This window comes from Oncorhynchus clarkii, chromosome 15 (assembly GCF_045791955.1).
Source record: "Oncorhynchus clarkii lewisi isolate Uvic-CL-2024 chromosome 15, UVic_Ocla_1.0, whole genome shotgun sequence".
NCBI lineage: Eukaryota > Metazoa > Chordata > Actinopteri > Salmoniformes > Salmonidae > Oncorhynchus > Oncorhynchus clarkii.
The window spans coordinates 31,474,785-31,500,396 of record NC_092161.1 but is presented as its reverse complement, the minus strand read 5'-3'; the positions used below and the strand labels follow the sequence as shown (position 1 = coordinate 31,500,396).

Sequence of the window (25,612 nt, the reverse complement as noted above, 5' to 3'; positions counted from 1 at the left end):
CTCCCGCCATGACGTCACACTTTTCCACATGAATGGGACTTTCAACTTGAAAGGAAAATGTCAGTCACAGTCAGTTTATTTCCAAATCAAAGGATACCTTTGTGATCTAGTGTGATCTCACGTTTTTTTTAAGGGAAGTAATGAAATGGTATGGGGGTTTTAAGGTAAGTGGTACGCTGTTCAGCTGAAATTGTGTACAAATCTTTAATCAATATGATTAAATTTGACATGATCACTTAGCACTGACTTTCAATATGACCCCACCTGATTTGGGGTACACTGGTCTTTCTGCTGCGCCACAAAATCTGTACACTCTTAGAATAAAAGATGCTAAGTAGAACCATATAGGGTTCTTCGGTTTGTCCAAAATAGTGGAACCCTTTTTGGTGCTAGGTAGAACCTTTTGCAATGGGTTCTATCTAGAACCCTCCATGTAGGGTTCTTCAAAGAACCTCCTGTATATGGTTCTACCTACAGCACTCTATGAAGGGTTATGCCCAGCACCAAAAAGGATTCCCAGCCTTTTTAGCCTTTAAAATTGTATTCTTTATGACAAGACATTACATGTATCATAAGGCGTTTCTTTGGAGGCCTAATTATACCCTAACACAGTGGTGTTAGGAACATCCTGGTTTACAGGCCACATCAGGCCTGCAAGTCACATAATGCTGGCTTGCAAAGTGATGTGTAATTCCTTTTGAATTACACATCACAGTGTGTAGAGAATAACTGTCAGGATAGGGAAGATTGAACACTGAGACTACCTCAATCATCTAAACTGGAACAACCATGTCAGTAATGGGTACAATAAATCAAATTACTAACAGATTGGATTAGTTTAGAAAACTGTATGTTATGTATCTCTGTGTAGCATAAAATGTATCAACCAATCAATGTACATGCAAAAACACATATTACAGTAAAACAAACAATTCAGAAAATTTCCCTGCAATAAAGCATCCTTCCAAATAATATTTTTTTGCCTTCCAAAGAATCATCAAAGAACCCTTTCTTCAAAAAAAACGGTTGTTAGAATGTTAAAGGTTCTAGGTAGAACCCTTTTCCTTACAAATAATTATTGTCTCCCAAAAAGTTTTCTTCTAATCAAAACAGTTCTTGGTAGAACCGTATGCCTCTGCAAATAACCCTTTTGTAGCATTCTCAGAAGTCCCAAACACATCTCTGCACTGCCATTTTCGTTATCAATTATTTTATTTAACCATTATTTAACTAGGCAAGTCAGTTAAGAACAGTTTCTTATTTTACAATGACAGCCAAACCATCCCTTAATCCAGGCAAACACTGGGCCAATTGTGCACCGCCCTATGGGACCCCCTATCACAATACAACCTGGGATTGAACCAGGATCTGTAGTGACCCCTGTAGCACTAGAGATGCAGTGCCTTAGACCACTGCACCACTCAGGAGCCTAAATGAACTAACTATTCTCTCATAATTTGTTTAATTGACTTATTTCAGCAATTTGAGGGTTTTCTGTAGCGTTGTCTTATGTTGGTGGGGCATATTATTCCGTTTTTAATGTTACTCCTGAATCACAATAATATTGGAATGCTGCGAACCAAGAGGTTGAGAGTTCAAATCCCAACTGAAATGTGTCTTCCACATTTAACCCAACCCCTTTGTATCAAAGAGATGTGGGGGGCTGACGTAATCAACATCCATGTCTTCAGCGCCCGGGGAACAGTGCTTTGCCCAGGGGCAGAACGACAGGTTTTTAGCTCGTCAGCTCAGGTTACTGGCCCAACTCTCTAACCACTAGGCTACCTGCCACCCCATAAATGTAAGTTGATATTCCTGGAACCTCCTGATGACATTCTTTTGTTTGCAGGGCATAATGTGAAAATTTGAATCCACATGTGAAAGGTTATGTGATCATGTGCAAATCCACATGTGAAAACCTCATGTGAAATATCATCACGTGAAGTGTTTCAAGACCACATGGTTTCACATGTGAAAGGTTAAATCAAATGATTTCACATGAAAATTCCACATGATTTGCACATGTGGATTTTCACTTGATCACTAACTTTCTTACTGACTTTATTGCCAATAAATTATTGACAATAAAGTCAGTAAGTAAGTTAAATTTTGCTTTTACGTAATAGAATGCGCTCGCTACTTTGTTTACATTGATCAAACAGTTCCGCCACAGAATACATTAGTCTCTGGGATGTGTTTGGTTGGTGGTGGTCAAACCCACTACAACTCACTCCCAGTCACTCCATTTGTCTGGGGGAGCGATGACAGTCACCATAATTAGGTTGGTAGGTGACCAAGGAGCTGTCACCTGGAAGGTGGGGAGATCAATCCATCTATGTGGTGATGTGTTTTCATATAACATAATGGACTAGACACAGAGTGGAAACATGCCTATTAAGGGCAACTAGGCATTGTGAGGAATTGTGTTAAGGACCGGTATGAAATTACTGTGTTGGGTATTTTTAACAGGGAGGATGAATGCATTAAAGGGGCAATCTGGGATTCTAGCAACAACAAAGTCGGCACCTCTGCACTTTTTGTGGGAAATAACTGAGAAAAGGGGCTGGAGAACCATGGATCTACCAATTGATGTAGAAATCCCAGATTGCCCCTTTAAGATTTGTTGGAAATGTGTATCAGTTCATGGAGTATTTTGACTTGATTTTGAGCTAATATAATCAATTTTGCATGACATACATCAGCTTTATCAGGAATACCTCCATACAATTGTCGATGGAGGTCGACCAATTATGATTTTTCAATGCCGATTCCGATTATTGGAGTCCTAAAAAAAGCCAATACCGATTAATCGGCCAATTGTTATATATATATATTTGTAATAATGAATATTACAACAATACTGAATGAAAACTTAGATTTTATTTATGTATTATATTTATTTAAAATAAATTTAGTCTCAAATAAATAATTAAACATGTTCAATTTGGTTTAAATAATGAGAAAACACAGTGTTGGAGAAAGTAAAAGTCCAATATGTGCCATGTAAGAAAGCCTAACGTTTAAGTTCCTTGCTCAGAACATGAGAACATATGAAAGCTGGTGGTTCAATATTCCCAGTTCTTCAATATTCCCAAATATTAAGACGTTTTAGGTTGTAGTTATTATCGGAATTATGACGCGTCGACTATTTCTCTCTATACCATTTGTATTTCATATACCTTTGACTATTGGATGTTCTTAAAGGCACTTTAGTATTGCCAGCCTAATCTCGGGAGTTGATAGGTGTCAGAGTCGTGTGTGTATAGGTGGCAGGGAAGTCAGGCGCAGGAGAATCAAACTGAGTGTAATGGAGTATTTAATAACAAATAAACGAAACATACTCCAAACACTAAATGTAACAATAAACAAAGTGGATACGAGGACCCGTCGCGCACCAATACAAAAACAACACAACACTGAATAACAAACCATCTCTGACAAAGACATGAGGGGAAACAGAGAGTTAAATACACAACAGGTAATGAATGGGATTGAATCCAGGTGTGTAGGAAGACAAGACAAAACCAATGGAAAATGAAAAATTGATCAATGATGGCTAGAAGACCGGTGACGTCGACCGTCGAGCACCTCCCGAACAGGGAGAGGCTTCGACTTCGATAGAAGTCATGACAATAGGCTTGAAGTCATAAACAGTGCTGTGCTTCAAGCATTGCTAAGAGCTGCTGGCAAAACACAGTAAAGTGCTGTTTGAATCAATACTTACGAGCCTGCTGCTGCCTACCACCACCGTCAGACTGCTCTATCAAATATCAAATCATAGACTTAATTATAATATAATAAACACAGAAATACAAGCCTTTGGTCATTTCGAAAACAAAACGTTTATTCTTTCAGGGAAATAGAGAACCGTTCCGTATTTTATCGAACGGGTGGCAAACCTAAGTCTAAATATTGCTTTTACATTGCACAACCTTCAATGTTATGTCATAATTATGTAAAATTATGGCAAATTAATGATGGTCTTCACACAGTTCGCAATGAGCTAGGCGGCCCAAACTGTTGCATATACCCTGACTCAAGAGAAGTGGCACAATTTCCCTAGTTAATATTGCCTGCTAACATTAATTTATTTTAACTAAATGTACAGGTTTTTAATAAAAATATACTTCTGTGTATTGATTTTAAGAAAGGCATTGATGTTTATGGTTAGGTACATTTGTGAAACGATTGTGCCTTTCTTGCAAATGCACTTTTGTTAAATCATCACCCGTTTGGTGAAGTTGAAGTAGGCTGTGATTTGATGATAAATTAACAGGCAACGCATTGATTATATGCAACGCAGGACAAGCTAGTTAACCTAGTAATATCATCAACCATGTGTAGTTAACTAGTGATTATGTGAAGATTGATAGTTTTTTATAAAATAAGTTTAATGCTAGCTAGCAACTTACCTTGGCTCCTTGCAGCCACAATGTCCTTTTGACGCTGCACTCGCTTAACAGGTGGTCAACCTGCCACGCAGTCTCCTCGGGGATTGCAATGTAATCGGCCATAATCGGTGTCCAAAAAGGCCGATTGTTATGAAAACTTAAAATCGGCCGACCTCTAATTGTAGATAATGCATTTCCCCGGAATACCCTGTCAATTTTTGATATGAAGAAAATATATAGCTGATTCAAATTCAGAAATGAGCCGCTTGTAAAACCGCAGATCTCCTAGAAATTGAGTGAGCCCTCTATAAAAATAGTTGTTCTAGTGGAAGATTTGTTACATTTTCCCCTTTGATGTTTAATTTTTATGCCAGATGTCACTTTGGAGGATCTATATTTTATGAAGCAGATCACACATACTGTACACACTCAGTGAAAATGTTGGAATAATAAGTTGCATCCCAAATGCCAGCCTATTCCGAGTATATAGGGCCCATAGGGCTCTGGTCAAAAGTAGTGCACTTTGTAGGGAATAGGTGCCATTTGGAATGCATACAATTTTGTAGATACATGCATCTATCATTTAAGAATGTTTTTAAGGGGGAGACAGCAATATTCGGTGGTGTTCAGCCAATAAATATAAAGCCTGTCTCTGGAGGCCCCTAACAATCACCTCTCAGCTCAGTCAAGCAAAATCCACAGACAGATATATGTGTTGTAGTTCTTGTTTAAAGCCACTACTCAACTCCAAGTGTAAGAACTACAATCAGTCTCTAATTGACATATGTATCTACTCTGTCTGCATCCCAAATGGAACCATATTCCCTTTATAGTGCACCACTTTTGACCAGAGCTCATGACCAAAAGTAGTCCTCTTAAAAGGCAATAGGGATTCTCTCACACGCTTCCTCCTGCTCTCGTGGATGTGTTCCTCGTCTTACTTTAGCTGGAACATAAACAGCTTAAAGATTTTGCTGATAAATGATTCATAAAGTACAGTTCAGGCAGGCATGTTTGTAAAGAAGCTAAGAAATTGTGCAGCACAATTGTTCCTTGTCATCGATGTCCCTATCAGAAAATAGTCATAGGAAGTCATTGAGACTTGGTCAATATCAAATGTTCAACATGAGCTGGTAATTTGTGAGTTAGGAAAGGATTAAAAAACAGAGGGACGGGGCAGATTGACTTAGTCTGTACTAATTAGCTCATGTTATGAAACAAACAACAATTTTGTCTGTCATTGTTTGTTGCCACTACAATTGCTGCCCTAACCTTGCTGCAACCCCTCCCCCTCCAAAAGGACGACAATGGAGGTAATCGTTTAAGCTTTATTGTGTAATCTTTGTTGATTTTCTTTAATTGTATGTGGGGGCGTCACCGGCTGGAATGCCCTTGTGTATGTATTTAAAAAATGGTCTAATAAATTTCAATTCAATAGTCTGCCTCCAAAATAATGCACTTATTTTTAACTTATTCATATTGTTTCTGCACCCAGTAGTGTTCAGACATGTCATCATGTTGTATTACAGCTTTTAACGTTCAGCGAAGATCAAAGCCATGGCTTTGTGGAGGGAAAGTTCTTCATACAGCGTTATGCCTCCTTGTTATCCTATGCGCAACGCACAGAAAGGCTCCTACTCTGTGGACCACATCACGTGCTTCCCCTATGGGGAGGGGAGGTAATCTGTTCTACCTCACGATAAATTATTTCCAGGTTGGAGGGTAGAGAGCTCCTTCTTCACAGCGGATCCACACTGGGGTAAATGCCTTTATAGATGCGCTCTAAGCTCCAAACTCTTGACCAGGCGCCCAGCGTTTGATGTCTGTGGAGGAAGATCTACGATCCAGGCCCAGGATCCCTTCAGCTGGCTTTTATTTTGCCTGCTCAGAAGGCCATGCAGTTAACTTCTCCCTTCTTCCCCTCCCGTGTATGTATATACACACACACACACACACACACACACACACACACACACACTCAGGCTTCTATTGATTGTGTGAAACCTCAAAGAGACAGTGTGCAAGAAGTTGCTTAGCTGTTTAGCATATTTATATCATAGCATTTATTTGCTTCAGTGACTGCCCGATCGCGGGGTGGAATAAATATAAAACTCTGATTAGGTTTGGGGTGTACACAGTTGTGTTCAAGGTGTGCTTTTAACTTGTGGGTGACAATAAAATCAACAGAGAAATCCATTTTCTCAGTAGAGCCCAAACAAGCTTAGCCTTAGAGTAGTGCTGACGCAGTGGATGTAGCCTAAATGGTACCCTACACCAGTGGATCCCAAATGTTTTTTTGTGGTGTTTTTTTTTACATTGTATTAAAGTGGAGACTCAGAGCTACAAAATGGTACATCATAAACTGCAGTTGAGGAACAATGAGAAAGTATTTTGCTTTGAAAGTAGATCAACTTGTAAAATCACTTTTGAGAAAATGGCCTTTGAATGTTTTGGTACTACTACTGGAGAGCCCTACTTTGTCTACACCTATTCAGGTGTAGACAACACCTATTCAGCATCGTTCACACCCTCTTAAGCTTTAACCCCACCCATCTCTTTAAGGGTTGATCTGAGTGTTCTGTACTAACAACCGCAGTCAAGCACCCAAGATAACTTGCTAGCTACTTCCAGACACAAATGAGAAAACAGCTAACTGAACATTACCCCCTAGCTGAGCTGGATAGGCTCTTACGTTTTATGGCGACGTTTACTGACACCGACCATATTCAACGGGTGTTGAGCTTTCATAAATTAATCAGTTATTCTGTGCTCTTGCACACTCAGACGAGTCTTTTGTTAAGACATGTAGCTAGCTAGATTGATAGGTAAACAATGAACCATAATCCCAACTCATAACGTTACTACCCTGCATGAATCTGCAGGTAGCTAACCAACCAGGTTCAATGTTAGCTTGCTAACATTAGGCTATAACTAGTCAAGCAAATGGCTCTGAGATACGAATAATAAGATCATACCCGTAACGAAAGCTAGCAAGAAGCTTTAAATTGAAATGAAACCACTTTCTGTCTAAATTAGAAATGCGCAATATCTGAAAATGTAGCTAGCTAGACTGTCTTACCATCATGGATGGATGTGATTCCTGTTGGATGCCATGGTTGTCCTTAGTTTGAAGATGTATTTTTTCTATCATACTCAAATTCCACAGATTTCAAAAAGTGTGGAGCATACACTTAACATTAGCTAGAGAACCAGCCAGCTAACGTTTGCTAGATAACAGTACACTTTAACTTGACATTGGGCTTATGCAGTTTTACTACGAAATAAATGTTTTTTAAAAGCAGCGTTAGACATGATTGCCTAGACATACTAAACAGCTCAAATAGACAGAAGCCTTCTATATGGCAGACCAATCCAAACAAATCTCTTGGCATGTCCAGCAATCTCATTACCTCAGCCAATCATAGCTAGTGGGAAAATTCCTGACTTTTTCTGTGGCTAAACCAAATAGGCTCGTAATTTAATTTACAGATGGCATGCACTTTTGTACTAAGGAGGCAGTTTAAGAAGGCATTTCTGCCCAAAAATGCATTTTGATCAACAACAAAATAAAGTTCAGGGTCAAACGGCTCTCCTGTGAAGTATGCCTAGTTTCCTGAAATGGGTCACATATTGTATACTTAAATATGAAAAAAAGTACACAGTTTAAGTATAATTTTAACCAGATTTCAACCACAAATGAACAATGCGATTTAAAGATTTGGTTATTTCAAATTGAATTAAATATCCACCTAAATGTAATATTTTTCCCCTTAGGGATAGCAATAGTAGTGACATTGGTCTTCTTTTTTTATTTGTATGTTGTAAACAAACAGACACACAGAGATTGGGTCGTTTTGGGCTGTTCACTGCTCAGCAAAGATCAAAACGCCTGGAACCATTTACAGTAATTCCTTGCTCATTTGAGATTTTTTGGCTTCTCTGTAATCCTAGATAATGTGTGTTCCTATAGTGCTTGCCTTATCCTCATGAATATCAGACTAAAATAAAACATGGTCAAAGTACTATAACACACATACAGTTGAAGTCGGAAGTTTATGAACACCATCCCAACCGTGAAGCACGGGGGTTGCAGCCTCATGTTGTGGGGGTGCTTTGCTGCAGATCTCACCTCGTGGATTTGCAATGATCATGAGAACGGTGAGGAATCAGCCCAGAACTACACAGGAGGATCTTGTCAATGATCTCAAGGCAGCTGGGACCATAGTCACCAAGAAAACAATTGGTAACACATTACGCCATGAAGGACTGAAATCCTGCAGAGCCCGCAAGGTCCCCCTGCTCAAGAAAGCACATATACATGCCCGTCTGAAGTTTGCCAATGAACAGCTGAATGATTCAGAGATCAACTGGGTGAAAGTGTTGTGGTCAGATGAGACCAAAATGGAGCTCTTTGGCATCAACTCAACTCACTGTGTTTGGAAGAGGAGGAATGCTGCCTATGACCCCAAGAACACCATCCTCACCGTCAAACATGGAGGTGGAAACATTATGCTTTGGGGGTGTTTTTCTGCTAAGGGAACAGGACAACTTCACCGCATTAAAGGGATGATGGACGGGGCCATGTACCGTCAAATCTTGGGTGAGAACCTCCTTCCCTCAGCCAGGGCATTGAAAATGGGTCGTGGATGGGTATTCCAGCATGACAATGACCCAAAACACACGGCAAAGGCAACAAAGGAGTGGCTCAAGAGGAAGCACATTAAGGTCCTGGAGTGGCCTAGCCAGTCTCCAGACCTTAATCGCATAGAAAATGTGGAGGGAGCTGAAGGTTCGAGTTGCCAAACGTCAGTCTCGAAACCTTAATGACTTGGAGAAGATCTGCAAAGAGGAGTGGTACAAAATCCCTCCTGAGATGTGTGCAAACCTGGTGGCCAACTACAAGAAACATCTGACCTCTGTGATTGCCAACAAGGGTTTTGCCACCAAGTCATGTTTTGCAGAGGGGTCAAATACTTATTTCCCTCATTAAAATGCAAATCAATTTATAACATTTTTGACATGCGCTTTTCTGGATTTTTTTGTTGTTATTCTGTCTCTCACTGTTCAAGTAAACCTACCATTAAAATTATAGACTGATCATTTCTTTGTCAGTGGGCAAACGTACAAAATCAGCAGGGGATCAAATACTTTTTTCCCTCACTGTAACCTGAAAGGCTGCTCAGCAAGGAAGAAGCCACAGCTCCAAAACTGCCATAAAAAAGCCTGACTACCGTTTGCAACTGCACATGGGGACAAAGATTGTACTTTTGGAGAAACGTCCTCTGGTCTGACGAAACAAAAATAGAACTGTTTGGCCATAATGACCATCATTATGTTTGGAGGAAAAAGGGGGATGCTTGCAATCCAAAGAACACCATCCCAACCGTGAAGCACGGGGGTGGCAGCATCATGTTGTGGAGGTGCTTTGCTGTGGGACGGACTGGTGCACTTCACATTTTGTGGGCAGAACTGAAAAGCGTGTGCGAGCAAGGATGCCTACAAACCTGACTCAGTTACATCAGCTCTGTCAACTTATTGTGGGAAACTTGTGGAATTCTACCCGAAACATTTGAACCAAGTTAAACAATTTAAAGGCAATGCTACCAAATACTAATTGAGTGTACGTAAACATCTGACCCACTGGGAATGTGATGAAAGAAATATAAGCTGAAATAAATCATTCTCTCTACTATTATTCTGACATTTCACATTCTGAAAATAAAGTGATGATCCTAACTGACCTAAAACAGGGGATTTTTACTAGGATTAAATTTCAGGAATTGTGAAAAACTGAGTTTAAATGTATTTGGCTAAGGTGTATGTACATTTCTGACTTCAACTGTACATGGTTGTTTTGTGCAGTGTTGTAGATGCAAAGCTGATTTTTATGTAAACAGACAATAAAGTAGGATCTTGTCTCATCTCATATCCTCGGTTGGAAAAAGCTGATGTCTTATTGGGTTATAATGAGAGTAGCTCGACCAGAGAGCCCTAAAACGGCCACAGCTCCAGTGTTGGACATACTGTAACTGTCTATCTGTATTACTACAGCACCATGCAAGTATAATACTCAGTGTTAACTGCATACGACAGGCAACCACACAACTTTCCAAAACTGAGCTCATATCACACACACACACACACACACACACACACACACACACACACACACACACACAGTTTTCCACAGCTAACCTTGTGGGTTGTTCAGTCCCATTCTAACCCTACACCTAACCCGTACTCTTACCCTAAGCTTACTAATTATCCATCATGTATGACATTCCTGGGAGTGTGTAAACTAAAACAAATATTACCATAGCATTTTTGTATGTTCTCTATAGAAAATGCATCAATTGGGGAAAAAAAAGAAACTGCATGTTTTTTTGTTTGTATTATCTTTTACCAGATCTAATGTATATTCTCCTACATTAATTTCACAGTTCTACAAACTTCAAAGTGTTTCCTTTCAAGTGGCATCAAGAATATGCATATCCTTGCTTCACGTCCTGAGCTACAGGCAGTTAGATTTGGGTATGTCATTTTAGGCAGAAATTGAAGAATTTAAGAATCCTTCAATTCTAACCCTAACGCTAATTCTAACCTTAACCCTAAACCCCCTAGAAATAGCTTTTGACCTTGTTGGGGACTAACAAAATGTCCCCAGTTGGTAAAATGTTTGTTCGTTTACTATTCTTTTGGTCCCCAACATCCACCCACTCACACACACACACACACACACACACACACACACACACACACACACACACACACACACACACACACACACACACACACACACACACACACACACACACACACACACACACACCAGAAACAGGTCCTGCTATAGTGGGGGTGTACTGCACAGTATAAGATATTGGAGACAAGCTAGTGGCAGCATAACATCGTTCAATATGGAGCTCCGGGCCTCCCGGGTGGCGCAGTGGTTAAGGGCGCTGTACTGCAGCGCCAGCTGTGCCATCAGAGTCCCAGGGTTCTCGCCCAGGCTCTGTCGTAACCGGCCGCGACCGGGAGGTCCGTGGGGCGTCGCCCGGGTTAGGAAGGGCTTGGTCGGTAGGGGTGTCCTTGTCTCATCGCGCACCAGCGACTCCTGTGGCGGGCTGGGCGCAGTGTGCGCTAACCAAGGTGGCCAGGTGCACAGTGTTTCCTCCGGCGCATTGGTGCGGCTGGCTTCCGGGTTGGATGCGTGCTGTGTTAAGAAGCAGTGCGGCTTGGTTGGGTTGTGTATCGGAGGACGCATGACTTTCAACCTTCGTCTCTCCCGAGCCCGTACGGGAGTTGTAGCGATGAGACAAGATAGTAGCTACTACAACAATTGGATACCACGAAATTGGGGAGAAAAAGGGGTAAAATTTAAAAAAAAATAAAATAAAAAAAACTGACCGCTCCAGTCAGATGAACCTTGTGATGTGTGCAATGCACAGCTGACAGTTGGGAAGTGAAGGGAAGGCAACATGACCCAACATCAGATCCAGATCATCCTGAGCAGACTTGTAACTGTTAGGCAGCTGTGTCACAAACTGGCTGGCTATATCTCCATTAGTGGAGATAAATAGTTTTATCTCATTTGTATTCTCTCAATAGAATATGCTTATCGGCCTAAGCGATATTTGATCCCTCTGTCTTACACAGAAATGGAAATATCATCATAATGTTCACAAACAGTTCAGTCCATCCTCAAGTAATGTAGCCTCCACATATTCCTCAAACAAAACAATATACACACTGTCTTTGTCCCAAATGGCATTCTATTCACTACATAGTACAAAGGGCCTATGTGGACCCTGGTCAAAATAAGTGCAATATTTTTTTTAACCTTTATTTAACAAGGCAATTCAGTTAAGAACAAAATCTTATTTTCAATGACGGCCTAGGAACAGTGGGTTAACTGCCTTGTTCAGGGGAAGAATGACAGATTTGTACCTTGTCAGCTTGGGGATTCAAACTTGCAACCTTTCAGTTACAAGTCCAATTTCTCTAACCACTAGGCTACGCTGCCGCCCTAATATGTAGGGTATAGGGTGCCATTTGGGACGCAACATATGCATAATGTACTTACCCTACACTAGGGATTTAACCTGGGTAGCCGGGATCCAGGGACTGTCCCGGGAACACTCTTCACATTTCCCGAACAAATTAAAATGGCAAGACCTGGGAAATTACAACATTTACCCCAATCTTGCACTAATGCAATTCTTCAAGACACACAAAATGAGCAGCATCAGATTAGCTAAATTTAATAGCACATTATACAAACAGGTGGTCGCATGGAAGCCTTTAGCCCAGCGTATTTACCTCACACAAAGTTGCCATAAATTCAAAGCACACGCATAATTAATACTGCTGGACTCCGCAAGCGACCCAGATGCAGTTAATAAACCCTACAGAACAGCCATACAGTCTAGCCTATAGAAGAACGCATGCCTCTTTGAGCTGTCATTGTGACTCTTCAGACAAGACCAAAACGTGGTAGGCTTATGCTCAGTTCACTGCATAGGCATCTCTGTCACAGACAGAAAAAAAACCTTCTCCTGTCCTAGAGCCTAGGCTATTTTCCTATCCAGTCCCAATCCCACGTAAACCCGAACTCTTGACTCGAGTCTTGGATGAAAATTCCTAACTTTATTCTGTAATGCATAGGTTGCATTATCGAAGCACATGTTTGGCCTATGCTTATGCAAATACCATCATAGCATTTTCCCTGCTTTTGCGCTGTCTCGTACTTGCTGCCGATATGAGAGCTTCGGTAGAGAATGTGTGGTCAACAGACGGTATGAGAGTGGATATTTTTATTTTTTTAACCTTTATTTAACTAGGCAAGTCAGTTAAGAACAAATTCTTATTTTCAATGACGGCCTAGGAACAGTGGGTTAACTGCCTGTCCAGGGGCAGAACGACAACCTTCCGGTTACTAGTCCAACGCTCTAACCACTAGGCTACCCTGCCGCCCAATGAATATTTTAATATTCCACTCTTCATCTCTCTTTCATCTCTCTTCCCGTTATTCGTGAGCTAATCTGCTGTCTGTATTACCATCAACTCGATTTGACCAAATATAGGAGATATTCTGTCATTCAGTGTCATTCGTTATCTAGCAAGCTCAGCAACTTTGGTCCATTTGCCTTTTGTTTGACTGCAGTTTGTATGATTCCACAACACCATACAAGGGGTGCTCTGGGTCGAGATAGCCCACTGCTGAAATGCGCTGAATTGAATTGAGGAACATGATAGCGCTCTGAGTTTATGAACGGCCTGTTTCACAATTCACAACAATGTCATTGGCGATAAAGAGTTAAAAAAAAATAATACAATTTTTTTTTAAAAGATAGTTACTCTGCCGTTACTAAATATCAGTTTAATTTGCTCTGAAATCTTTACATAGTGGTGTAGGCAAGCCGACAAGGTGGCGCAGCAGCTCTCTTATTTGAGGAGAACCCTGGCATAGCAACCATATCTTGGCTTTGAACTTTTGAAGTGGGCACTTCCTATTTGGGCACTTTAATTTATGCTGTATTTCCCCGGACTCTCGGGATAAATATGAATTATTCCGGTATTGAAACTTGGTACATTTTCTGGAAAATATGAATCCCTACTGTACACAGACCCTATTAAACAGCTTTGATATAATTCCATTCCTCGGTTTTCTGTCTCTCTTGTTGTTTGACTTGTTTCCTCCAGTACACTTTTCTTTCCTCCTTCGCCAGCTAGCACAGTGGATCTTGGCCGAACCGGCTAAGAGTCGGGTCACTCAGCTGAGAGTCAGACTCTGCCGACGTCACGTGGCCCAAGTCTGTTCGGCAGTATTACTTATGGCTAGGACGCGGGGATTGAGCTCAGGCCGATTCCGGTGTGAGTTATCTGGGCCAAATGTATTACTTGGGGCTCGGGACGATTGAAGCTTCTTTATATAATTAACATTTGACAATTTATTTTTCTATATTTTCTCATTGTTTCTGTGATCAAAAAAATACAAGTCCTGTGAAGTATTTTAATACTTTGATACTTTGTGCAAGGCAATTGATGAGCATGAAAAACTTTGTGGACGGAGCCTCTCTAGTGGCGCAGTGACCTAAGGCACTGCACCTCAGTGAAAACTGTTTTGCTACAGATGCTGGTTTGAGACCCGACCGGGAGAGCCAGGAGACGTTGCACAATTGGCCCAGCATTGTCCGAGTTAGAAGAGGGTTTTTCCGGCCCGGATGTCTTTCTTCCATCGCGCTGTAGCGACTCCCGTGGCGGGCCAGGGAGTTTGTTTAAATTTGCATTGGGCGGCTTGTGGGGGAATTCTGGTAAAATGCCAGCAAAGTTGGGGGAATTCCGGTAGACGGAAGCTGCCCTAAAGCTGCCCTAACTGATTAAATCGGCACAGAATCAGGTGTTGGACTCGGCCCGGAATCAAAATGAATGACTGCCCAGAATCGGCCCAAGTATGGGCCGATTCTGGGCAGTCATTCATTTTGATTCCGGGCCGAGTCCAACACCTGATTCTGTGCCGATTTAATCAGTTAGGGCAGCTTTAGGGCAGCTTCTGGGCCGATTCCTCATTGCTAGCTGAGTCTCCTCCCCCCTTTTGCTTGCTTTTATTTACCACAGTGGCCTTTGGTTGCGTGTTATAAATCGCTGTAATGAATTCCCTCTGCTAGCTAAGCCTCGGCGCTCTGTGCTGCTATGCTCTGTCAGAGCTCTGCTCTGGGTGCTTGCACCCTTGCTATTTTCCCATTATCCTCACCTCCCAGTCCATTGGACTAAGTGACAGTTGGAGTTTTTGCAGCTGTGTGTGTGTATCTCAGGTGGCTGGTGACACCATAATTTGGGACATGCTCATATTAATGTCTGGAATGGAGTAAATGGAATGGTATTGACACATCAAACACATAGTCTCCTTGTGTTTGATACTATTCCATTCATTCCAGTCATTATTATGAGCCGTCCTCCCCTCTCCAGCATCCTGTGTGTGTGTGTGTGTGTGTGTGTGTGTGTGTGTGTGTGTGTGCACGTGCGTGCGTGCGTGCGTGTGCGTGCGTGTGTCTGTGTGTTTGTGCGTGCGTCTGTGTGTTTGTGCATACTGCATCCTGTTTCTGTGTGTTAAAGGTGGTGTTAAAGGACCTCAAGGATGCCACTGTTTTCATGTCACTATATGAGGAAGGGCTATTATTACCTGTTGGCTGCAGTGACCCAGGCTCTGCAGGCTTGTAGAGGCCCATTAGTCTGGAGGAAGAGGGAGTGGAGAGGTAGAGCCTCAGGACTCTGTCTGCAGCCACCTCACTCACTGCAGCCTGCAATCTGGCCCAGCTCAAATGACTGGAAGGACTTAGATCAGGACCAATATTAAAAGTGTCTCAGAATAAGTGACGATCTAGGATCAGTTTTCCCTTTTAGATGATAATGAATGGGATAATATGGACAGGGAGGACCAGATCCTAGATCAGCACTCCTATTCTGAGACATTTTGTGAATATAGGCCCATAGGGATATAAACACAGCAACAAAAGAAACTTCCTCTCACTGTCAACTGCGTTTATTTTCAGCAAACTTAGCATGTGTAAATATTTGTATGAACATAACAAGATTCAACAACTGAGACATAAGCAAGCTGAACAAGTTCCACAGATATGTGACTAACATAAATTGAATAATGTGTCCCTGAACAAAGGAGGGGGGGTCAAAATGAAAAGTAACAGTCAGTATCTGATGTGGCCACCAGCTACATTAAGTACTGCAGTGCATCTCCTCCTCATGGACTGAACCAGATTTGCCAGTTCTTCCTGTGAGATGATACCCCACTCTTCCACCAAGGCACCTGCAAGTTCCCGGACATTTCTGGGGGGAATGGCCCTAGCCCTCACCCTCCGATCCAACAGGTTCCAGATGGGATTGAGATCAGGGCTCTTCACTGGCCATGGCAGAACACTGACATTCCTGTCTTGCAGGAAATCACGCACAGAACGAGCAGTATGTCTGGTGGAATTGTCATGCTGGAGGGTCATGTCAGGATGAGCCTGCAGGAAGGGTACCACATGAGGGAGGAGGATGTCTTCCCTGTAACGCACAGCGTTGAGATTGCCTGCAATGACAACAAGCTCAGTCCGACGATGCTGTGACACACCGCCCCCAGACCATGACGGACCCCCCACCTCCAAATTGATCCCGCTCCAGAGTACAGTCCTCAGTGTAATGCACATTCCATCGACGATATACGCAAATCCGACCATCACCCCTGGTGAGACAAACCGCGACTCATCAGTGAAGAGCAATTTTTGCCAGTCCTGTCTGGTCCAGCGACGGTGGGTTTGTGCCCATAGGTGACATTGTTGCCGGTGATGTCTGGTGAGAACCTGCCTTACTACAGGCCTGCAAGCCCTCAGTCCAGCCTCTCTCAGCCTATTGCGGACAGTCTAAGCACTGATGGAGGGATTGTGCGTTGCTGATCTAACTCGGGCAGTTGTTGCTGCCATCCTGTACCTGTCCCGCAGGTGTAATGTTCGGATGTACCGATCCTGTGCAGATGTTGTTACACATGGTCTGCCACTGCGAGGACGATCAGCTGTCCGTTCTGTCTCCCTGTAGCGCTGTCTTAGACGTCTCACAGTACGGACATTGCAATTTATTGCCCTGGCCACATCTGCAGTCCTCATGCCTCTTTGCAGCATGGCTAAGGCACGTTCACGCAGATGAGCAGGGACCCTGGGCATCTTTATTTTGGTGTTTTTCAGAGTCAGTAGAAAGGCCCCTTTAGTGTCCTAAGTTTTCATAACTGTGACCTTAATCGCCTACCGTCTGTAAGCTGTTAGTGTCTTAACAACCGTTCCACAGGTGCATGTTCATTAATTGTTTATGGTTCATTGAACAAGCATAGGAAACAGTGTTTAAACCCTTTACAATCACGATCTGTGAAGTTATTTGGATTTTTACGAATTATCTTTGAAAGACAGAGTCCTGAAAAAGGGACGTTTCTTTTTTTGCTGAGTTGATCTATCTGTAATCGGGTGACTATTCCCTGACTATTTATTGGAGCTTGCGCCCTCTCATTCTTCTTAGCGGAAACAAACCCATCTACCGTATTAAATTCAAGCATATGCCTGAGATGGAACTAGAAGGGCACTATTCTTGCTCCCTCTCACTCTTTAATTCTCTAACTCAACCCCCGCTTTTCTCCCCCTCTGTCTCTTTTTCCCCCTGGTGTAATCAAATTCACCAGAGCAAACATAAATGTTTGAAGACAAGCTTGAGGAGCGATTCGGAAGTCAGGAAATGCATGCAAAATGAACCGACTGCTATATTTAGATAGCCTTGAATGACAGAAGAAAGAGATGAATAGGACTACCAGTGTCAACACCGCTGTCTGTTCTCGTCTGCCGAGGAGTGCCAAAAGACATTCTCATCAGCTTTAGACAATGACTATGCTAAGAGCCTATGCAAATATGTGTGCGCTAGTAATTCTCTCCCTCTCTGTTTCTCTCCCTCTTGCTCTGTGTCTCTTTGTTTGTCTCTTTCTGTTGTCGCTCTGTTTGTCTGTTCTGCCCGGGTCTGTGTGTGTCCACAGAGCTTATTTTAGCGCCCCTCCGGGTTCCGGACGCCCTCCGCAGCAGTTGGATGCGTCTGTACCCTGATCTGTGACAATGACAATGAAAGGCTTGTCGAGTAGCCGGAGACACCATCACACAGTGACCTGTGACCCCTCCTACGACTCCATGACCCTGGGGCGCCAAGCCCGGCCCTACCTGCTGAACCCAGGCGATGCCCACCCGGCGGACCACCCGTACTATGCCCAGCGAAGCTCCTTCCAGTCTGAGTGTGGGCCCTACCCTGACCTGGCTAGCAGCACCTTCCCCCGAAGACAATACAGCTCCCACCACGAACTGAAGGATGAGTGTGCTGTGGTGCCTTACACCGGAGGCCAAGGGGGAAGCATTAAGGGGGGCGGTGGTGGAGGAGGAGGAAGCAACAACCGAATTCCACCGAATCTTCTGGAGCAGTTTGAGCGGCAGGCGCCGGTGCGGCACGACGGCTACCACACGCTGCAGTACAAGCGCACAGCGGTGGAGCACCAGCGCAGCGACAGCCCCGGAAGGATCCGCCATCTTGTCCACTCGGTCCAGAAACTCTTCACCAAGTCCCACTCCCTGGAGGGCCCATCGGGGGGCAGGGTGAACGGGGGCAAGGCCAGCCCCGACGACCCGCCCTCCAATTCAGGCACCCTGAAGCACAGCAGCAAGCGCAGCAAGAGCAAAGACCGCAGTAGGTCGGAGCCCAAGATGCGCTCGGCCATCTCAGGCTACTGGAGCTCGGACGACACCCTGGACCGTGAGATGTGCCTGTACCATCACCACAGCCCCAGCCCGGGAGGCATGCCCTCAGGGGTGATGACCATGGGCCGCCACCCAGAGAAGTCCCAGTCACAGTACTTCATGGAGCAGTACAACACCATCAGCGCCCACTCGCTGAAGACGTCGCGGAGCAACAATGACGTCAAGTGTTCTACGTGCGCCGGGTTGCCAGGACTGGGCACTGGCATGGACGGAACGGGCCAGTTGCTGAAGAAGAGCTCTTGGTCATCCACACTGACGGTCAGCAGGGCAAGGGAGGTCTACCAGAAGGCATCGGTCAACCTGGACAAAGCCCTTGTCAAGGCTGAGACCTGCCAGCAGGGAGGCCGCCCAACCTTTCAATTCCTCCAGGTATGACAACAACTCTTCTTCTTCTCCAGAACTCTCATCTTCACACCTCCATATCCATCCATCCATCCATCCATCCATGTCCTCCCAGAGACTCATATGTGTGTGTGGAGACCCCTGGTCCCCTGCATGTCCACTGTCCCTTGAGACAGAGATGGAGAAGGGGAGAGGAGAGGAGGTAAGGAGGAGCAGACTTAATCTCTCTCTCTCTATCAGCCACTCTTTGGGGACAAAAAATCCTCATCCTCATTTGTGTCGAATGTGAGACGTTCTCATTTGTGTTGAATGTTAGATGTCCTCATGTGTTGAATGTGAGACGTCATCCTCCTCACCTTTAAGGTGATGCATCCTGTTCCATATCATCCTGGGTTGTGGACCCCATTTCATTTGTCTCATGTCCTTTACATGTATGTGTGTTTGTAATGTCCTGTGACAGCCTTGTAGCTGATTTGGTTCTGGGTGCTGAAATTACTGTGTTTGTGCTTGTGGATTTCTATGTGGAAGGATTGCTTGTGGAGCCATTACTTATTTATATTATCAACTGGATTAGCCTTTAAGCTGATCTTTTACAATCACTGCATGCAGTATATTTACTTGGAAATCAGCATGATCCCATACACAGGACGTGGACATAGTCTGAACGGGCTGCTGACGTAAGATCAGAGAGAGGGGAACAGAATGAATGCAAAGTGGAGAAAAGCACATATCCCTGAGCCTGGTGGCACCACTGTGCTCTCTCTCTCTCTCTCTCTCGCTCTCTGTTTGTTTGGGAGAAGATGAAAGAGGAAATGATTCAACTCGGACACATCCCCCTCATCTGACTGGGTGAACTGCAAACAGAAGCCCAGGGGGAGGAGAGGAAGATAAAGAGAGAGAGGGACTAAGAGATAATAGGAGAACGAGAGAGACACGGAGAGAGGCATGAAGAGAGAGAGAGACAGACAGAGAGAGAGAGAGACAAAGAGCGACACAGAGAGAGAGAGCGAGAGAGAGACACGGAGAGAGAGAGAGAGAGAGAGAGAGATACAGACAAAGAGAGAGAGAGAGAAAGAGACACGGAGAGAGAGAGAGAGAGAGAGAGAGAGAGAGAGAGCGAGACACAGAGACACGGAAACACAAAGAGAGACACTGAGACACGGAGAGAGAGGGAAATAGAGACAGTGTGGCGAGAGAAAGACTGGGAGAGAGAGAAAGTAAGAGGGACTAAGAGAGAGATCTTTGCAGTCATGCATTTTAACAGCTTCTCCAATCGATCAGATCAAGGACGGGTGGTGTTCTTGCAGCAGTAGCAGCATTCCTCCTGTCCCGACCTGAAAAAAAGCTGCCGCTCTCTTTCTTTAACAGAGCAAGGGAACGAAAAAAAGAAGCACTGTCAAAGAAGAGACAGGACACTTTTCACAGGCGAGCACTTTTGAAATTCGAAAAAGAAGCAGAACTTCTTTCGATTTGGAGTGACATGTTGTTTAATTCTCCTGCTGCGGTGTGATCTTGTTTTCCGCATCTCACCGTTCACACACACTTACAGTTGCCCCCATTCACACACGCACGCATGCACACACACACACACACACACACACACACAGACACTCAGCCAATCTCCTCCCAGGGTCAAAGTTCCTCGGCAGTGTATTGAACCTCTCGAATGTAGATGGCCGTACAGTGCTTCTGTTTGTGTAATACTTTAGCTTTATTTGGCACGGTGTTATGTTTGTTTCTGTTTTAGATGACAAGAGACATTGGCTGCATTCCAAACATGTAAAACACACACCCTCTTCCCTCAGCCCTCAAATGAAGTGGGCACTTCTGATGACATACCATGACGTAGGATGAGTTGACACTTGTGGCATATAATTGGTGTTATTCGAGTCCTCACCAGTTCCTAGATATTCTCTCTCTTTGGCGTTTTCGCTTGTTCACCCTGAAGTCAAAAGCGAGTTGTCTCCCTAGTAAACGGCCTGTTGAATTATTCTCATGCCATTGATTATTCAGACACTCTGCTTCTATTCTAAATGACACCCTATTCCCTATATAGTGCACTACTTTTATCCAGAGCCCTATAGGCCATTTGGGATGCAATCTTCTCTCCGTAGTGCTCCTCTCTGCCTTTCGCCTCCACATCAACCCCCCTAAAAGCCACTCACACTGGAGACCAGCAGTGTTGGGGCAGAACACAACTTCCTTTGTTTATTCTCTCCCTTTTTCACGGAGGCGGAGATGTCTTCTTTGCCTGCTTCTTTTTACACATTCATTAAGACAGACAGACAGGGTTGGAGAGTTTAGACATTTCAGTCCAAACAGTTCACTCCTCAGTTTGATATGCGACTGGGAGCAGCACAAAGGAGGGCCTCTGGTCTCTACACTCTATTGGTATGGTTCTAATACACCCCATGCAGAGTAACATTCGCGGTTACCATTGATCAGTGCTGTGACTTCAGCGGTTGGCGGCTGGGTGGATATAGAGCATTGTTTGGACAATCCTATTCCCGGGCTGGGGTTGGCTGGGACAGGGTTCAGCCAGGGTTCAGAGCTGGGTGTTTAGATGAGTGGATCATCGCTCTGGCAACGGTCACTGGCATGTTCTCACGGTCTTCGACCCACAGGTGCCCCAGGACGAGTGGAGTGGGGGATTCTCGCCCCTGGGGAAGGATGAGGAGATCCCATGTCGGCGGATGCGCAGCGGCAGCTACATCAAGGCCATGGCAGAAGAAGACAGCGGGGACTCAGACTGCAGCCCCAAGCCCTCGCCAAAGGTGCAGGCACGCCGGGCCAGCTACCTGAAGGCCACACAGCCATCGCTCACCGAGATGACCACCCTCAAGTGAGTAGATACGCACTAGCTCTTCCCTTGTGTTCGATTTGGCCGACACCGTTTATGTTCCGAGTTAATTTGACCCACACGGTAAGTACATCAAGATCATAAATATATGATTTTACCCTGCCAAAATGTATTTTCTGGTGGCTGAGAATGTCCTCTTTCATATGCCTTTTCCCTGAGTTGATCGTCCCAACTGTTCAAAATGTAGAGCCAAATGTTTGATTTCCTGTACCAAAGTCGTAAATCAATCAGATTATGACATTTGTTGCGTTTCTTTTGCCAAACTTCAGATCACTGTCCCTCTGCCTCTGAACATCACAGGGAAAACATACTTATATGCTTGTGATCATCATTGGTAAAGCTCTACCGCACAGAAAACCATTTGTCTCTAGCACAAAGATCAAGGTCAATGTCAAATTGACTTCCAATTTACTTCAGATCATACTTGCAGTATATCTAAGTGATCGGCTTGGTTGCACCCTTCCCGTGCAGAAAGCAGCTTGTTTCTGGGTTCAACGGTTACATAGGTCAAATTGCTGGTGTCAAACTGTGGATCAAATTATTTTCAGATCGGTGTTTCTCAGCCTCTGAGCATCACAGGGAAATCATATGTATGTAATGTAGGCGCAGGGAGTCAGGAAGCAGGTGTAGTTAGGGAGTTTAATAACAATGAGCGATACAAAACAAAGAGAAGCGTCTGACATGGAAACACAAACAAAACTAGCTGCTGACTGATAACAAAAGAGTGCTATATAAAGGGTAATTAATCAAGGGAGAAATTAAGTCCAGGTGTGACTGATGAGATGCAGGTGTGCCGTAAAGATGGTTGCCAGGACAGGTGGTTAGTAAACCTGCGACGTCGAGTACCGGAGAGGACGACGACGGCCAGGAGGACGGACCCGAGGTGGAATTCTTGGATGATGTTGGGATCTAGAATGTCATCCACCGGAACCCAACACTGCTCCTCTGGATCTTACCCCTCCCAGACCACTAGTCCAGGAGTGATCTGATAGCATAGACGGAGCTCCCCTCAATGTCCAAGGGAGGCTGAGGGATGTCATTGGGGACGGCATCAGCCAGAGGACCAGGAACCACCAGCCTGAGGAGGAAAATATGGTGAGATCCGTTACTTAGTGGGGAGTTGTAATCTGTAAGTTACCTCGTTGGCCCTCCGGGGGACCTTGAACGGCCGCACGAACCGGGGACTCAGCTTCTTACAAGGTAGGTGGAGCGGGAGGTTCCTGGTGGAGAGCCTGACATGTTCACCAGGATGGAACACGGGAGTCTCACTGCGGTGGCAATTCACCTGCTCTTTCTGATGGTGGGCTGGAGTCTCATGTGGGCATTGTTCTTCTTCTTCTCTTCTATGCAATCTGGTTTCAGAGCTGGTCATGGGTGCACCTCAGCCACGCTCAAGGTCCTAAACGATATCTTAACCGCCATCGATAAGAAACATTACTGTGCAGCCGTATTCATTGATCTGGCCAAGGCTTTCGACTCTGTCAATCACCACATCCTCATCGGCAGACTCGACAGCCTTGGTTTCTCAAATGATTGCCTCGCCTGGTTCACCAACTACTTCTCTGATAGAGTTCAGTGTGTCAAATCGAAGAGTCTGCTGTCCGGACCTCTGGCAGTCTCTATGGGAGTGCCACAGGGTTCAATTCTTGGACCGACTCTCTTCTCTGTATACATCAATGATGTCGCTCTTGCTGCTGGTGAGTCTCTGATCCACCTCTACGCAGACGACACCATTCTGTATACTTCTGGCCATAAGACTGTAAACTCTCCTTCCAGACCCATATCAAACATCTCCAATCCAAAGTTAAATTTAGAATTGGCTTCCTATTTCGCAACAAAGCATTCTTCACTCATGCTGCCAAACATACCCTTGTAAAACTGACCATGATACCAATCCTCGACTTTGGCGATGTCATTTACAAAATAGCCTCCAATACCCTACTCAACAAATTGGATGCAGTCTATCACAGTGCAATCCGTTTTGTCACCAAAGCCCCATATACTACCCACCATTGCGACCTGTACGCTCTCGTTGGCTGGCCCTCGCTTCATACTCGTCGCCAAACCCACTGGCTCCATGTCATCTACAAGACCCTGCTAGGTAAAGTCCCCCCTTATCTCAGCTCGCTGGTCACCATAGCATCTCCCACCTGTAGCACACGCTCCAGCAGGTATATCTCTCTAGTCACCCCCAAAACCAATTCTTTCTTTGACCGCCTCTCCTTCCAGTTCTCTGCTGCCAATGACTGGAACGAACTACAAAAATCTCTGAAACTGGAATCACTTATCTCCCTCACTAACATTAAGCACCAACTGTCAGAGCAGCTCACAGATTACTGCACCTGTACATAGCCCACCTATAATTTAGCCCAAACAACTACCTCTTTCCCTACTGTATTTAATTTATTTATTTATTTATTTTGCTCCTTTGCACCCCATTATTTTTATTTCTACTTTGCACATTCTTCCACTGCAAATCTACCATTCCAGTGTTTTACTTCCTATATTGTATTTACTTTGCCATCATGGCCTTTTTTTGCCTTTACCTCCCTTATCTCACCTAATTTGCTCACATCGTATATAGACTTGTTTATACTGTATTATTGACTGTATGTTTGTTTTACTCCATGTGTAACTCTGTGTCGTTGTATGTGTCAAACTGCTTTGCTTTATCTTGGCCAGGTCGCAATTGTAAATGAGAACTTGTTCTCAACTTGCCTACCTGGTTAAATAAAGGTGAAATAAAAAAAATAGTTCCATACCTCGTCTGAGCGCCTGAACCACTCGTCCACCGCAGGAGCTTTGGTCTGGCTTGGAGTCCACTGAGCCAAGACTGGCTGTTAACCCAGAACACAGTGGAAGGGAGTCAGCTTGGTGGAGGAGTGTCAAATCAAATCAATTTTGATTTGTCACATGCACCGAATACAACAGTGAACTGTGCAATGCTTACTTACAAGCCCTTAACCAACAGTGCAGTTCAGTTCAAGAAATAGAATATATACAAAATAAACTAAAGTAAAAATAAAAAGTAACACAGTAGAATTACATAACAATAACGAGGCTATATACAGGGGGCCCGGTACCAAGTAAAGGTTAGTTGAGGTAATTTGTACATATAGGTAGGGGTAACGTGTCTATGCATAGATGATAAACAGTGAGTAGCAGCAGTGTAAAAACAAAGGGGGGGTTAATGTAAATAGTCCGGGTAACCATTTGATTAATTGTTCAGCAGTCTTATAGCTTGGGGGTAGAAGCTGTTAAGGAGCCTGTTGGACCTAGACTTGGTGCTCTGGTACCGCTTGCCGTGAGGTAGCAGAGAGAATAGTCTATGACTTGGGTGACTGGAGTCTTTCACCATTTTTTGGGCCTTCCTCTGACACCACCTGGTATATAGGTCCTGGATGGCAGGAAGCTTGGCCCCAGTGATGTATTGGGCCGTACGCACTACCCTCTGTTGTGCCTTACGGTCAGATTCCGAGCAGTTGCCATACCAGGCGGTAATACAACCGGATCTGGGGGCCCATGCTAAATCGTTTCAGTCTGCTGTGGGGGAAAAGGTGTTGTAGTGCCCTCCACACAACTGCCTTGGTGTGTTTGGACAATGATAGTTCGATGGTGATGTGAACACCAAGGAACTTGAAGCTCTCAACCCGCTCCACTTCAGCTCTGTCGATGCAAATAGAGGTCTG

General features: G+C 44.2%; 1 protein-coding gene across 2 annotated transcripts in view; it reads left to right on the top strand.

The window, feature by feature from the left end:
* Positions 1–18,031: 18,031 nt before the first annotated feature.
* The window catches only part of LOC139367208 (disks large-associated protein 1-like), a 143,879-nt gene continuing 136,298 nt past the window's right edge, over positions 18,032–25,612 (top strand). Inside the window, exons 1-2 of one of the 2 annotated variants that reach the window (XM_071105398.1) lie at positions 18,032–19,090; positions 21,688–21,905. In XM_071105398.1, coding sequence (XP_070961499.1) covers positions 18,032–19,090; positions 21,688–21,905 — 1,277 coding nt within the window. The remainder of the gene's footprint in view (positions 19,091–21,687; positions 21,906–25,612) is intronic. The other variant, XM_071105400.1, reaches the window with a different exon arrangement.